The sequence below is a fragment of the Macrotis lagotis genome, chromosome 1 (genome assembly GCF_037893015.1).
Source record: "Macrotis lagotis isolate mMagLag1 chromosome 1, bilby.v1.9.chrom.fasta, whole genome shotgun sequence".
Taxonomy (NCBI): Eukaryota; Metazoa; Chordata; class Mammalia; order Peramelemorphia; family Peramelidae; genus Macrotis; species Macrotis lagotis.
The window spans coordinates 683,144,536-683,160,836 of NC_133658.1; the positions used below are offsets into that span (position 1 = coordinate 683,144,536).

Below are 16,301 nucleotides of genomic sequence, written 5' to 3' on the forward strand. Positions count from 1 at the left end.
TTATCTTACTCAGCTTGGGCAGTTGGGAGTTGACTTGACCAATTGTACTTTTTTGCAAAGTCATGACCACTACTCATTCAGATGTATTAGCATATCCCTCTGTGGTTGGGCTCATAATTGTGTCAAAGGAAAAATAATTCATAGGGGAAACCATCTGGTTAATACTTCAAAGTGGATTTTTAAACTCCCATTTTCCACAAGACTCCAGCTGGGTCCCAACAGGACTCCAATATGCTAATGGATTTATGATCTCATCGATAATGGACATCCCCTCCAGTGATGGAGAGTGCAGTCTAACCATGCCTGGTCATCTTGTTCTACATTGGTCCATGACCTCCCATAAATTTGCCACAGGAGGTCCATCTGATGTGCTGAAAGTCTTCCTTGGAGTCTTTTAAAACAACAGGATATGAGTATTATCAAAGTTCCACAAATATGTTAGGGCCTTCTATATTATATGAATTTCTATGCTTCTTTGCTAATTTGGAATAAATTGGAAGAGGCAGAGACAGTTTGAGTTGATACAATTGAATCTAAAAATGTTAAATAAATATCTTAAAATCAAAGGAGTATTGAAGTTGAAGGGGAAGTCAAGTCAATAAGCCCAATAATTTATTAAGTGTGTTGCCATTCAGTAAGTACAATTTAAAATGAGAACCATTTAAGCCAGGATTTTCTCCTCTTTATAAAACCTTTCTTTTGGGGGGAAGGGGGTTTCAGAGATGAGGAAGTAGGGAAAGAAGTTGTCTTTGAGTCTGTGATCTTATTCCTGAGTTTTAACTGATAAGGGGGAAAAAAACTGCCCAAAGACAGCTTTAAAGGGAAGGTTGAAGAGGAAAGAAGAAACTTCATGCTGTTAGGATTTTTAAGTTAAGCATGTAGTAAAGGAGTAAAAGGGAACTAGCTGTGAACCCCAACTCAGACTCATTCCAGCTATCAACAAACATGGAAGGCAATGGGGAGGCCTAAACAAGAGAGGACTATGAATTTTCATGCATGTTTGAAGACCAAATTCTTTTTTTTTTTTAGGTTTTTTTTTGCAAGGCAAATGGGGTTAAGTGGCTTGCCCAAGGCCACATAGCTAGGTAATTATTAAGTGTCTGAAACCGGATTTGAACCCAGGTACTCCTGACTCCAGGGCCGGTGCTTTATCCACTACGCCACCTAGCCGCCCCTTGAAGACCAAATTCTTGCTGAGGACTTTGGGCAAAGATGAGCATATTGAAAAACCAAATCTAAGTAAAAAACATCATTTTTTAAAAAGCTAAGGTAATTTTTTCATAGAACATATGGTAATTCATGTCTATGAAATTATGAAAATAGTTTATAAACTAAATTGATAAAAAATAATACTCCCAATTATTCTACTTCTGAGTGTATTTCAGATCTGATATTTGAAAATCATTTAAAGTATCTGATGATATAATGTGAAAGAAAAATAGAACAACCAAAAACTGCTTTTAGTATAAGTAAATGATCAAATAGTTAATTGACTTCTTGATACCTTTTTCACTCACTAAGTCTCTTCTATATTCTGACTCAAAAGAAATCCACAAGTAAGAGAAAATGAGTGGTGGGGGGTGGGGTGTATTCATTTAAGTCTAATAAGGATGAACTCAAAATAAAATGGCAGTTTTTAAAAAACATCCTAATCTTGATAGCATAATCAGTCAAGGCACTGGTCAAATGTATTTTTAAAGGAATTAAATATTTCAAATAAAGGTGATGGATTTTAAAATTAGAATTACAATGGTTATTTCTTTAGAACTGGAAGAATGTTGAGAGTGAACTAAACTTCCTTATTTTGAAGGTAAGAAATCTGAAGCATTGTTAGATTAAGAGTGCTGGTCATGACATGAGAAGACCTGAATGTGAGTCCCAAGTGGGACTCATTTTGGTTAAGTCATTTAGTTTCTTGAGTCTCACTTTTCTCATTTGAGTAACAGGGATGAGGACAGTCATATCATCTACCTATGAGGATGAAGGTAAGAAAAAGACTTTGGCAAAAAGACCTTTTTGCAAGTGTAAGTTGTCACTATTATTATTGTTACTGAAAAAATATCTATAAAGAGTGAGGAACTTTGAATATCCATTAAAGAATGTTCAAATAGCCATGAAATAATGTGTCTACATTGTCAGAGTGTAAGGCATAAGTTCTTTTGACCTTTCAGATTAAATACTATATCTATAGGGATTTCTCTAGAAAAGGACATAGAATAAGTGTCAATCTATGTGACAGAGAAGCCCAGCAGTGATGATCATCCTATCATTGTTTAATAATCATTGTCATCACAATGGAATTCCTCATCTTTTCAAAGACAGGTATTCACATAATCAATGAATGATGAAGTTCCAAGGACCACATATATGGTCCAAATTGCTACATGAACAAGAATGCTCATAAGCAGTGGCAAGTGGTCATCCAGATGATCCTTGAAGATCTTCAATACAGGGGAAATCCCCTTCCTCCTGGGGCAGCCCATTCCACTTCTGGATGGTTATATAAGTGCAATGGGCTGCACATTCACAATTCAAATATCAGGACATGGTGACTTTCTCTTGTTGGAAGCAGAATAGTTTCAAATTTCTTGGCAAAGATGGGTGAAGGGTGATACTTTCTCTACAGAGTATTTGATCATGAAAAAAAGGTGTGTTGGTAAGATCTCACTTTCCTTGGCTTTACAAGGAAGTTATCAACATTGTTCATAGAACAAAGATGAAGAGAAAAAGACTGACTTAGCATCTTCAGGATTAGTGTATCTGAAGTATTCATGAGCACCAAGATTTATTACTTACTGAGCACAAAGCAACATTTACTCTCTTAATGGACTCATTTCCTTTGCTTTTTTACATTCTCCTCTTAACATAGTGTTCTTACTTTTATTCACCAGTGGTTGTCTTTTTCTGATAATGTTTTTTTACCTCTGAAAAATATAAAAAGTTGGTTCTAGAAATAGAATGACTTACTTAAAAAATTTTGGTATATGCTCCATGTGATTTTCTTCCATGTATCGCCTTCGAGATCTTTGGAGCTCTTCTACTCTTTGCTTCTCAGAAGCTGCTGCTTCTAAATTTCCTTCTTCCAAAAACCTAAACAGAAGACATATCACATCAGGTAGGAGTAAATAATTTAATCTATAGCATAAAAGTAATTATCATAGCTACTATAAATAGAAAATATTGCAGAATTCTAATTTATTAAGACCCTTTGTCGGTCAGTAATTTTTCAGTTGAATTTGACTCTTCATGACCCCATTTGGGTTTTTCTTGACAAAGATACTAAAGTGGTTTGCTATTTCCTTTGTCAACTCATTTTATAGATAAAGAACAGAGGCAAACAGGATTAAGTGATTTGTATGGCTAGTAAGTGTCTGAGGCTAGATATGAATTTAGGAAAAGGAGTCTTCTTGACTGTACCACCTACCTACTTCATTATACTTCTTAGTCTTTACAATTTCTTCATTGTTATTAATACTGGATATTAAATGATGTATGACAACACACACACATACCTATGCACAGGGGTACACCTGCATTCACAAACATATGCAAGTACAGGATCAGTGCTATGGAAATTTTTTATTGGGTCTTGCCTTATTAGCTCCACATCAAGGGATAATAAAATAGAACTCCTACAGGTAATGTCTCAAAAGTCTGGAATAAGTAATTCTTTCCTATGTAATCTAAACCTTACCTATTCCAATTTTTCCTGCTTTATCTCTATTCTAACCAATATAAGGTAAGAGAAAGTAAAAGAGTAAAATGAAAATTAACTTCATGTTAGATCTGGATTCAAATTTACCTGTGTATCTTGGGCAAGATATTTAACCTCCTTTAGTCTTAAGTTTCCCTCTCTTTAAAATGAGGTAGTTGGACTAGATGACCTAAAGTCCTATAAACTCTAAATATGTCATTTGATAATCTTTCTTAACAAGGAAATGATCAATTAAATGATCAATCTATTTTTCTCCTCTCCCAAGAATTGAGTAGTGCTACTTCACCATGCATTGCCCACATAAAAATCGGATCAAGATCAATTAGAAATCAATTATTTACACTAAAAATATAGTCTTGCTTCACAAAAATAATCACTACAAGATTCCTTTGGACAGCTGGTTTCCCTGTACTCTTGCATTTTTTTTTTGGATTTAATGGAGGTTGGGGAAAAAAAAACCTTTCAGTTAATTAAAAGGTAAATAGGAATAAAGATAAAATATTTCAAAGTTAAAATAAGTTTGGTAAATTATTTGATTTCTCAATATTGGACTTTCCCAAATTTTCCAGGAATATTTCTACTATGAAATGCAAAATTCACTTGAGCAGAACAATCACATTTAGGACAGGAATCAGGAATGTTTTGGCCCTTCTTCTGCCTATTTTAGGATTCTAGAATTTAAAAAAGGTGGAAAATTTGGATTGCATGATATAAAAAGAGAAAGAAAAAAGAACAATTAAGGATCATTTAAAATTTATTCCTCCATGTGAATATTGTTGAAGGAAACAAAGTCCAAAAGCAATGTTCTCTTTGTTCTTATCAAAGTGCACTTATACATGAGATTGTGTTGAGGATTCACTAGTGAGTGCCATTAAATGACAAGATAGCCAGCTGTTCTTCATCTCCACCGAGGCCTGACCAAGAGGAAATGAGCTTAAAGTGCATCATGAGATATTTCCATGACAAAGTGAACAGATGACTGCCAAAGAATTTTAGATACTATAGTGGATTAATAAGGAATAATGTAAAATTGGTTAATAAAAAAAAATTATGGCAATCTTCTACTCATTGATGGACTTTACAATTAGTACTACAAAGCAAATTCTATTAGATCATTTTTATTTTAGGTTAAATTTATGTGAAAAAACTGATAAAAACTGAAACATTATTTTTGGTGATATTAAAAAATTTTTAAATGAGGGCAAAGTAGAAATATATATTATATTTTGTAATGGAGTTACTTAGTAAACATAGACATCAAAGTTTGGAAAGCAATTACTAATGTGGCAAAAATGACATTGCCAGAAGGATTATAGAAAGAATGGTCAAGGATTTGAAATCTTCTCTAAGAAAACAAAGACATTAGTGGCACCCAGTGGTTTAAGTGCTACAGCTGATTGAAGGCATGAACTTTAGAAAAGAAAGGAATATTTGAGAAAAGCTGTGAGGATTATGTCTGATGATGGGATTGGGGCTTAACATATCAAAATGACAGGCTCCTGACTAGGGAATGGTACCAACCTAAGCTACTGAGAATGTATTTACCAGGAGTCTGGCAAATCTAATCAAATGGACTTTAAACTCAAAAAAAAAAAAAATGAGGAGGAAGAAAATTGCCTTTGTATAGCCATTAAGCTATAAAGAGAAGCAATAAGATATGAGGAAAAGCCCTGGGCATACCCCAAAATTCACAAGTCAATATCTAAGAAAAGAACAAGCAATGAAATCCATGGGTTCACATAGCTATACACAGATACACAAAATGCAGGTGACAAGCAAGGGTAAACTGAAAGCTTAACACAAAGAGACATAAAGGGATCACTTAGATATGATGGTCTGTGATTCATAATGAGGACTATGCTTGGGGAAGGGTCCCCTTACTCAAAAAAGAATGGCATACATAAAAGGGGTGCAGAGTAGCAGAGGTATTAAGATATATTCATATCATGAATAAGTGAGTGGTACTGAAAATATGAAAAATGAAAGAGTTTGAAGAATTGGGGACTAATTTTTCAAAAAAAGAAAGAAGGAAGAGAAGTAGGAAGGGAAGAAGAGGAGGAAAACTTACAAATTGTTGGATAGTAAGCTTGCCTTCAGTTCATAGCAAAATTCTATAACATAGTATTGAAAAGCTGATTAATGAACATAGAGAAAAGGAAGCAGAGGTTACAAGGAGTCCTCAATTCTTGGTTTCATCAAGAACAGGTTATGTTAGACCTCCTACCTTTTTAAACAAAATTAGGAGACTAGTAGATAAGGGAATGGTGCAGATATAGCTTACCTAAAGTTTAGTAATCCATTTGGCAAAGTTTCTGATGTTTTTCTTAAGCATAATATGGAAATACATGGACTAGATAATACTTAAGTTAGGGGAATGTAGAACTGGTTGAATTAGTGAACTGGGATGGCAATTCCTAGTGGAAAAAGCACAGGGAATCTATCCTTGTTACCAGGCTACTTCACATATTAATCAGTGACTTGGATAAAGGAATAGATGCCATGTTTACCAAATTTATAGATGACACAAAGCTGAGGGATAGTTAATCACTGTATGGTAGAGTTAGGATCCAAAAAGTTTCTGAAAGGTAAAGCAATGAACTGAATCTAATAAGATAGGATGATAATTTTTGTCCTTCATTCTTGAAAAAGAGAAGGTGATGGTCCTGTCATCAGGAGGTGATGTCATGGTAAGCACATGAATTGAATTTGAGTGAGGATGGTGCAGTCAACCAGTCTCACTTTCTCCTCTGGAACTTTCTGGGTCCAGTGGCCTGATATGAATCAGGGCAACTGGAGATCATCTTGGATGAAAGGCAATCAGGGTTAAGTGACTTGCCCAAGGTTACCCAACTAGTAAGAGTCAAGTGTCTGAGGGCAGATTTGAATTCCCATCCTCCTGACTCCTGTACCACCTAGCTGCCCCTATCATAAAATTTGAATATTTGAGTTGTTTTTAACAAGATAATATTTAATAAAGATATATATCAAGTCACATTTGGATTCAAAAACTTCAACTTCATAAGTACAATTTAAGGGAAGGTTTAGTTAACCAATGACTCAAAAGAAAAAACATCTGATTTTAGTGACTACAAACTTGAGCCAGGAAGTAATAGTAGTAAAAGATGCAAACATGATCTTAGACTATATTAAGACTGATAGGATCAAGGAAGTGACTGTTCTGTGCTACTATTCCCTGTCTTTGATCCAGGGTCCTACATTATTTGGAGGACTTTGTTAAGTTGGTGGGCAGTTCAGAGGAAGGCAATCAGCATACTGAAGAACTATGAGGTCACTTCATATGGGCATTAATCATGGAAATGAGGCATGTTTAATTTGAAGAAGAATGCTATCTTCAAGTATTTGAAGGGTAGAGATGGAATAGAGTTAGTTTGCTAAAGACAAAAATACAATCAGAGCTATCCCAAAGTAGAATGAATTGTCTGCAGAGTTCTTGGTTTCTCCCTTCACAGTAAGTCTTCAGGAAAAGGTGGAGTGACTATTTATCAGGAATACTATAGAGGGGAACTTTTGATAGATTTAATATCCTTTCTCTGATTTCCACTTCACTAGGTTTATCTTTTTGTTAATTTTTTCTTATGATTTAAAATAAATATAAAAACAAACAAAAAGGAAGCTCCTGTGGATATTTTTGCAAGTTAGATAAACCAGAAATTTAGCATATTACAACAGAGCTTCGTTTTGGATTGGTTTGAGTATTATTTTGAATATAAGAAATTTTCAAAAAACATATTTATTGAATTATTCAAGGGGGAGAGAATGATTTGGTAACTTCTAGAGATCCTGCAATGGTTTTTATCAAAAGAATTTAAAAAATTTAAAAATCTTACCTTTGATCTGGCCGGAATCGGGCATCTGTTGGAGGAAGAAGATCCTTCAAGACAGGATCTAATTCATTGAGTTCAATAGCGAACCTTGTAAAGCCATAGTAGAGTTCATAATTGGTTGGCATGGAACCTGAAAGAAATCAAACAAAATAAAACAATGCCAAAAAAAAAACCCAAACAAAAAAAATTTAGGTGATTCATTATCATAAATAGTTGCTACCATGTAATGTGGTCATTTTATATAATCATGAACATATTGGACTGAAGTCATTGAATTGGACGGACTTCATTCTATGTCTGAACTTCTCAAAAAGGATTAAGCAACCTCTGAAGATTTCCAGTAATTGGGGACCCACTAATACCCCAAACCAGCCAATTTCATTTCTGTATCATTAGTTTTTCCATATGTAGAAGCCTAAATCTGCATCTAACATCCATCCTTTCTTTCTAGTTATGCTCTTTGGAACTAAGTAAAATTTGTTGAATTTCTTTTTTACTTGAATGTTTTCAAATAACTGAACTCAGCTATCACGATCCTCCTAAATCTTCTCTTTTCCTGGTCAAATCACTACTTGTATAAAATAGTTTTCAAGGGGGTGGCTAGGTGGCATAGTGGATAAAGCACCAGCCCTGGAGTCAGGAGTACCTAGGTTCAAATCCGGTCTCAGACACTTAATAATTACCTAGCTGTGTGGCCTTGGGCAAAAAAAAAAATAGTTTTCAGTCTCTTCATTCTTCTATTAATTTTATTTTGGATAAACTTCAATTTATGAAAATCTTTCCTAAAATATGGTACCTAGAAATAACTACCAAACTTCAATGTGATCTAGTCCAGGTGAAATATAAGGAGTCCCCCTTCATGTTAAGATTTTCCCAGTTTCATTATATCTTCAATGGATTTAGTTGTTTATATTTTGTCTACCCCTCTGAACTCCTTGAGGGCAGTATCTCTATTTCTAGCAGTTTAGCACAGGGATTAATACAAAGCATGGACTTAATAAAGGCTTGTTAACATGACAAACCTTATTATGAACTCTAAAATTTCTGATTAAGTCAGTCAAAACTTGTGAGATTGTGACTCTTAAAAATCCACCTAAGGAATACTATTTTGTAATTTCATAGAGATTATCATAAAATGAAGATTTTTTCAAAAAAAATTATTAATAGACTGAAAAAATCCAGATATCCTTAAACACTGTTTTTAGAACACATTAGCTAAACCATTTTATCATGTTTCTTTTAAAATTCAACGTGTTTACAAAAATGCCAATATAATTAGCTTTTTTAAAAAAGTCATGCTTGGCAGTGTTATAGAGAAGCAAAAAACATGTCAATTTGTATGAGTTTTGTGTTGACATTTTAACTACCTTACTAACAGGAAATGTAAATCTTGCTAATGACTCTTGGGAAACTTTACTGACAATTTCAAAACTGCTTAAATTGGTAAGCAAGCCCATAGTTATGGATTCACTATGACTAAATAAGTAACAAACATTTATTTTTTTCTCCCAGTACTTGATACCTGCACTATACAACTGAATTACTCAATTCAGTGCAAATCCAGCTTCTGTCATTTAATAGTTGTGTGGTCATCTAATCTGTGTGCCTCAGTTTCCACAACTATAAAATTGAAATACAATAACATCTATCCCCTACCAATTGATAAAATATTGGAAAGTGCTTAGCACAAAGTCTGGTACCTAGCTGACAATAAATGCTTGTTTTCTTCCTTCCTTCCAATGATTATGCCAGTGAGTGAATGAGACAAAGAATATTGCCAATTTCAAGCCTGGCATTCTTTCTGCTATGTCTCATTTTACAAAACAAAATATATAAAAAAAGATTTTAGAACAACAAATATTTTTATTTATCTGAATTAAGGGTATCCAGTCTTTTAGTTCTTCTGGGACCCAGGACCCAACAAAACTTTTCAAGAGTCAAATATAGAATTCAATAATCATTCAAGAATACAATACAAACCACACCATCTATAAGCAATAACAACAATGCCATGCTAGAATGAGCTAGGAGGGACCCTAGATAGGATACATCTGATCTAAATCATACTTTAAAAATTAAACCACAAGAGGTGCAGATTTGAGTGAAACTAAATTAATTTTGATTACATGCTAGAAATGTCAGTGGAAGCTTAAAAGTGGGGAAGGAAGAAAAAACTATCTTAAAGTTTTCTGGGTTAAGACTTTCAGTAAATTATTAATTTGATAGGCATGTAATCAATAAGAAGATGACTTCTCTAATTGCATAAAGTGGGAATCATACAGTTATGCTCACTAGTTTCACTGCTACAGCTTATTACCTATTTCCCACTGGGGAACATGATGACCTTTTTATTCGTTATCATATTCCCCACAAAATGTTTCACAGTTTTTCTTTTCTCAAATCAATTATATCACTCCTTCCTAGAAGAGTCATACTTTCCTCATACTTTACAAAAAACAAACAAAAAACTGAGGTCATTCAGCATTAAGATCTCTTCTTCCCTATTCTATATTTCAAAACCCTTCAGCATTATCTTCTTTTCTTTAATCCTCTGTCCCAGTCTTAGGAAAAAAAAAAACCTATTTGTGCTGTTGATCCCATTCCTTCCCATCTTCTGACTTCCAATCTAACACATTCCTATCTTCCCTCACTTTCATTTGACCCTGTCATTTCCTCAATCTATAATATAATGTCTCTCTTTCTTTTGACAGCCAAATTCCCTGATAATTCTGATGTTTGCCCTTCATTCTTGAAGAAAACCATGGCATCAGGGGAGGTGATGCCATGACAAGTACATGAATTGGATTTGAGTAAGAGGATGCTATACTAAGTCACCAGCTTCACTTGCTCCTCTAGAACCATCTGAGTATAATAGCCAGAAATGAATCAAGATGACTGAAGATGGCCCTGGAAGTGAGATAATCAAGGTTAAGTGACTTGTCCAAGGACACACAGCTAGTAAGTGGTAAGTGTCTGGATTTGAACTCCCATCCTTCTAACTCCAAGGCCAGTGCTCTATCCACTGTGCAATCCAGCTGCCCCATCTGATAATTCTATCTATATTCTATATCTATACAATGTTTATTCACTGCTTCTACTTTTTCAACTCAATTTTTAACCCTTTAGGGGACAAAATATCATTAATTATCAAGAAAATATTCATTCAAGACCATCCAGGAATCATAGGAGTAAAGAAACACGGTGGAAATAGAAGCATTTGTTGAAAGGTAACAGATTTAGAAGCAAAAGGAATTTTATCAACAGAGTTTATTAGTGACCACCTTGATAGAGGAAATGAACAAGGATTAGGAAACCAAATATAAACCTGACATGGGCACAGTCCTCTGATACTTCAGTTATTTGGATTTCTGGTGGAATGCTCTCCATGTCTCAAGTGGAATAGCTAAAGATAGCTCCCTCTATCTGGCTTAAAATGATCAGTTCATCCTTTAAAATGTAGATTAATCAATGAAGATAATTTCTATTTAAGACTTGCTTCCTAGAGGGCAGCTAGGTGGCACAGTGGATAGAACACTGGCCCCGGAGTCAGGAAGACCTGAGTTCAAATGTGACCTCAGACACTTAACAATTGCCTAGCTGTGATCTTGGGCAAATTGCTTAACCCCATTGCCTTACCAAAAAAAAAAAAAAGACTTGGTTCTTACCAATACCGGAAAACAATAGTTGTCTAGGAAGAAATGGTTGGAATCACTGGAAAAAGATAACTATCATTTTTAAAGAACTTTTGTTAGAAGACAGGAAAGTTGAATATTGTCAGATTTTCAAACACAATTTAGGGATAACAGATTTTTTTGGTAAAAAGTTCTATTAATTTTTTGTGTATATGTGTTTGTGTGCTATTTCTGGAAATCCTAGTCCTATGTATTAAATCTATACCTATAAGAAAGAAGGAAAACAGAAATACCCAACACAGTGACAAACTCTAATAATGCCCAAAACATTATACTCTAGTAGTCACTCCCCTCTGTATATATACTATTTCACAGAAGTGTAATGAGGAAACTAATTTGTAAATCTGATAAATGTGAGCAATTATTACTATTATTATTGTTTATGTTTGGCTTAAGAAAATTTAGGATTTATCTGCTAGATCTAAAACCTTTTCCCCTCTTCCCACCTTCTTTTTCACTCTCTCACCTTCCATTTATTTGAGTGCTAATTTATTAAAATTTCATTATTTCAAAATTCTGCAAACATTTGGAATTTACAAGATTATTTCTGTTGAACAATTTGTAAAGCTGCCTTAAAAGAATTTAAAATGTTATGTAAATTTAAGTCACTAAATATTATTATGATTTATTGGAAGCAGTAATAGAGAAAAATGTATTTTTATGTAACTAAAATAAGCTTTTGCTATAATTACTAGGTGTTTTCAATTAAAGTTCAGAATTAAATAGCAAAATTTACAATAGAAAATAATTTATATTCTAATGTATCAAAGACTTCCAATTAAAGAATAATTTCCTGGGTCATTTTATATTAGGTTTGATTGCACTTTCCTTCTCTTCCCCTTCTTTTTTCTCTCTCTTTCAGACCCTAATGACTGGTTCACCTACATTTTATCCTGTTTTGTCCCTAATTTCCAATGCTTCTGGTCAAGATTATTCTCACTGTGCCAGTAGAGACTAGGGAGCAATTTAGTAGCCAATCAAACTCCTACTCTGATGTCTCTAAACCTATCAGAATTAAAAGACAGTAGAGTTTTCTAGAGATTCATAGCAACAATAAGGAGATTTACAGCACAAGAAGTAGGGGAAAATGTGTGAGAGCTGGAGCATGGGAGATTCAGGTTCATATCCAACAGCTGACACTAATCTAGCCATATGGTTTTGGATAACTCACTTCATAGCTCAAAGTCTCAGTTTCCTCATCTGAAAAATGGAGAGAATAGTATTTACAGTATTAATCTCTCAAGATTATTCTGAGGATAAAATGGACTCACAAAACTTAAACAGTTCTATAAATTACAGTAATTATTAATAACAGCCTCTTAACCTTTTTTTATTCTTTATTATCCCCTTGAATAAAATGGGAATAATAATCTCTGCCATTTATCAAGGATTTTAAGATTTGCAAATCACTTTTCAGACACTATCTTATTTGAGTTCCAAGTCCCACAACAATACTATAAAGGAAATGCTATAAATATTATCATCTTCTTATTATAGATAAAGAAACTGAGGTTCAAAAAAATTAAGAGACTTGCCCCAAATCACACGAATACTAAGTGCTGAAGGTGGGATTCAAACACAGATCTATGATTCCAAGTCTAAATTTGCACTCATTTCAGAGTTTGTTGTAAATATGAATTACTATAAAAACTTAGAAAATATGTGACTGCATTTATCTTTGGTTAGTTATATTTTTAGACCTCTCCATTAACGGAAAATAGTTAAACGGAAAACTATTTCTCATGGGACAACATTACTTCATTAAATTATTTTCTGTATCTGTATCTTCCCAGTATACTGTGAACTCTTTCAGGGCCTTCCTTGCCCCCTCCTCCCAGTGTTATGAAAAGAAGAATACATGGAAAGGGTTCACTCACCTGGCCTCCATATACACTTTGCTGATGGTGGTACGCCACAGTATAATCCTTCATGCCACTTTCCAAAGAGACGGTGAACCACCTTTCCTTCCTGATCCATGACAACACCTTGGACTTCATTCACATTAGAATTCCAATAATTTACCTGGAAAAAACACCGCCCCCTGACAATTTGTCATAGTGCCAATTTTATTATACATAGATATTAAAGCCAGAAGGCTTTCGTGAAAGCCTTTTTTTTTTTTTTAATGTTTTTTCAAGGCAATGGGGTTAAGTGGCTTGCCTAAGGCCACACAGCTAGGTAATTATTAAAAGTCTGAGGCCGGATTTGAGCTCAGGTACTCCAGACTCCAGGGCTGGTGCTCTATCCTATGTCACCTAGCTGCCCCTAGAGAACTTCTTCTATACTCTCCCTTCATTTTAGGATTCATGATTAGAGCTGAAAAGGACTTCAAGGTTATCTAGTTTAACCATTTCACTTAGTTGGCCAGTGGCATTTTTCTCTAATACTGATAGCAGTTAGTGCAATGTTATTTTACTCATTCAGTAACAATTTTATTGATCATCCTTAAATAGGATGACATTACAAAAGAAATGATATAGTTCCTATTTTATGAAACAAATATGATACAGTTCCTTTCTTACAAGAATTGAGATCTATGTTAATGAATCAATTAATTATTCCTTAAAATAAAGTACTTCCTCTATATTTGTTAACAAGTTAATTTCAGTATTTGAAACATACAAAGGAGAAATGGATCCAGAAACCATTGTCAAAGTATTTTGGTAAATACCTGAATTGTATTAGTAATAACAAATCCTCTGATATATCCATGTGCACACCCATTCACATAACAACAAAATGCAGTGGACTGAGAGTCAAGATAATTGGGTTCTGCCACTAATCCTCACGCAATTGCAACGTTAAAAGCAAATCTTCTGTATTTCTGGATCTTAACTATCTCTATAAAAGGAGAGAACTGATTCCTTTCAAATCTAACAATTTAGGTCTCTGAACTGGTCATCTCCATTCCTGGAATGTTCTTCCTCCTCATCTGCAACTCTTTGAGTTGCCTTCCCTTTGACTAGCTTCAAGGGATACTTTCTGAGGGAGAGTTTTCCTGTTCCCTCCAGTTCCTCCAGCCTTCCCACCCAAGGCTATTTTTAATAATAAGGTGTAGGCTTTCTCATTCAAATGTCAGCTCCTAGAAAACAGGAACCTCTTCACTTGTTTTTGTATTATTAGATACTTCTGGATAGATAGATAGAGTCTATCTGCAAAGTGCCAGTTAACACTCCTACATGAAAACACAACTTTGTTCTCTAGCTTTTGGTCTCCAATCCAAATAAGTAGTTTTTTTTTTCAGAAAGATTTATCTTAAGATAAAGAGAAAGTACACTTTTAAAAGTAAAAGAATCCTTTATTTAGAGCTTGGGGCAAAGGATTGAGGAAAAATATGATCTAAAATTAAGTTGATGTCAGTATACCAAATTGCAATTAGTCCAATAATTCCACAATGCTGAAATAAAGGGAATACTCTTTGGATGACAGTGATTTTTTTAGTCTACAGAGAGAAATACACAACATGTAACTGTGGCATTCCAACCATTAGTTCCAATTCAGACAGAAGGAAAGGAAGAATGACTTTATGGGTTTTTGGGCACTTTATGAATTTGTCATTTTAATAACTTACCTTCCTGAGGTCAAGGGTCTATTTTTCTATTGATTCCCTAGTTGGGATAAACTGATAGTAAGAGATTGGTAAAGAACATATACTTAATTGTTACATTTAAGTGCCCCTTAGAAGCTGATTATGACTTCATAAACTCAAGTTATCATAAATATGATCAGCTGAAAATGGATACTAGGAGAAAAAAATGCAAAAGCTATATGTTTTAAAACAATTCAACCTAGTTAAAATATATGAGCTTGCTGTGTCTTAGTATTAAATGTTCTGTCTCATCCTTAGGACATTATTTTATACTATTTTTCTTAACCACATGATTTACCTTGATAAATGTGAGTTTACAGATACAAATACTGCTCTTTGTATTTCTAATAGTGATTTCTCCATAATGTTCTATCCATCTCCTTCCACTGAGGATGTTATGGATGCATGTAGTGACTTTGTTCCATACGTAGTAATCTCCATACCTAGAAGGAAAGTGTATTACAACTAAAACAATGAAACCCACAGACATCTCTACTAAGGTAAACCTAAACTAGCCATCCAAAGCTCCTCTCCCTTTATTTTTCTTCTTGCTACCTCCTCCCTGTAGATTTTTTTAAGTATTCAGTGGTTTTTCTGATAGCAGATTCTAAATTTCTGATACTGACTTACAAGATATGAATGAATTTTTTAGGAAGAATTAATGCCTTTACTAGATAATTACCCAGTTATTGCAAATTCAGTAGACTAATGAGAGATTATAAGCTTTTCCCTAAGAAATCTATGGGGAAGTATGTTTTCATAACTCTTTGAATTCGTATCACACAAATTTGCATACATTGACATAATCTAGTAAAAATCAACAATTTCAAAGGAAAATAAATGAATTAGTATAGTCTGATGCATATAACATGCCAATACATAGGTTATGCACCACCATGTACTATATTACCTATTCTTTCTTGCTTTATATATTTACATCTATAGTATTTCTATCTCAATGCATAAAATTAGTTATAGAAACATAAGACATGAGTATATATACATGCAAGAATTATTATCTATAGATAATTGCTATACAAACACATACATATATATTTACACATATTTTCTATTTATACATCTGCAGATAATGATGTAGATGCCCACATACATGCACATACACAATATACACATATGTGTGATTGATTACATTGATGTGAAAATTTCCTCCTTAATGAATATTGGTAGCACACCTTGTACTTATAGTACTTATAGTAACTGAGAGTTTAAGTGAATGGCCCACAATTGCATAATTAATACATGTCAAGTGCAAAATTTGAAGCTGAGATGTCCTAATTTTTCCTTGGCCCTATGACTAGTACATTCTCCTGTCTCTCATACAAACATGTGACACACAGTGGAGAAGGTAGAAATAATGGAGGAGAGGAGAGAGGAAAAGTGCAAAACTATATAAATGAATTATTCACAGTCACTAGAAGACGTAGTGCTGACAGGCATCT

General features: G+C 33.9%; 1 protein-coding gene across 13 annotated transcripts in view; it reads right to left on the bottom strand.

Annotated features, from left to right (window-relative positions):
* OSBPL6 (oxysterol binding protein like 6) overlaps window positions 1–16,301 on the bottom strand; it is a 277,275-nt gene that overhangs the window by 9,012 nt on the left and 251,962 nt on the right. For all 13 annotated transcript variants that reach the window (XM_074215615.1, XM_074215621.1, XM_074215622.1 and 10 more), the window contains 4 exons: window positions 15,140–15,284; window positions 13,130–13,274; window positions 7,564–7,690; window positions 2,968–3,090 (listed from right to left, as the gene is read on the bottom strand). In XM_074215615.1, the coding sequence (XP_074071716.1) occupies window positions 2,968–3,090; window positions 7,564–7,690; window positions 13,130–13,274; window positions 15,140–15,284 (540 nt within the window). The remainder of the gene's footprint in view (window positions 1–2,967; window positions 3,091–7,563; window positions 7,691–13,129; window positions 13,275–15,139; window positions 15,285–16,301) is intronic.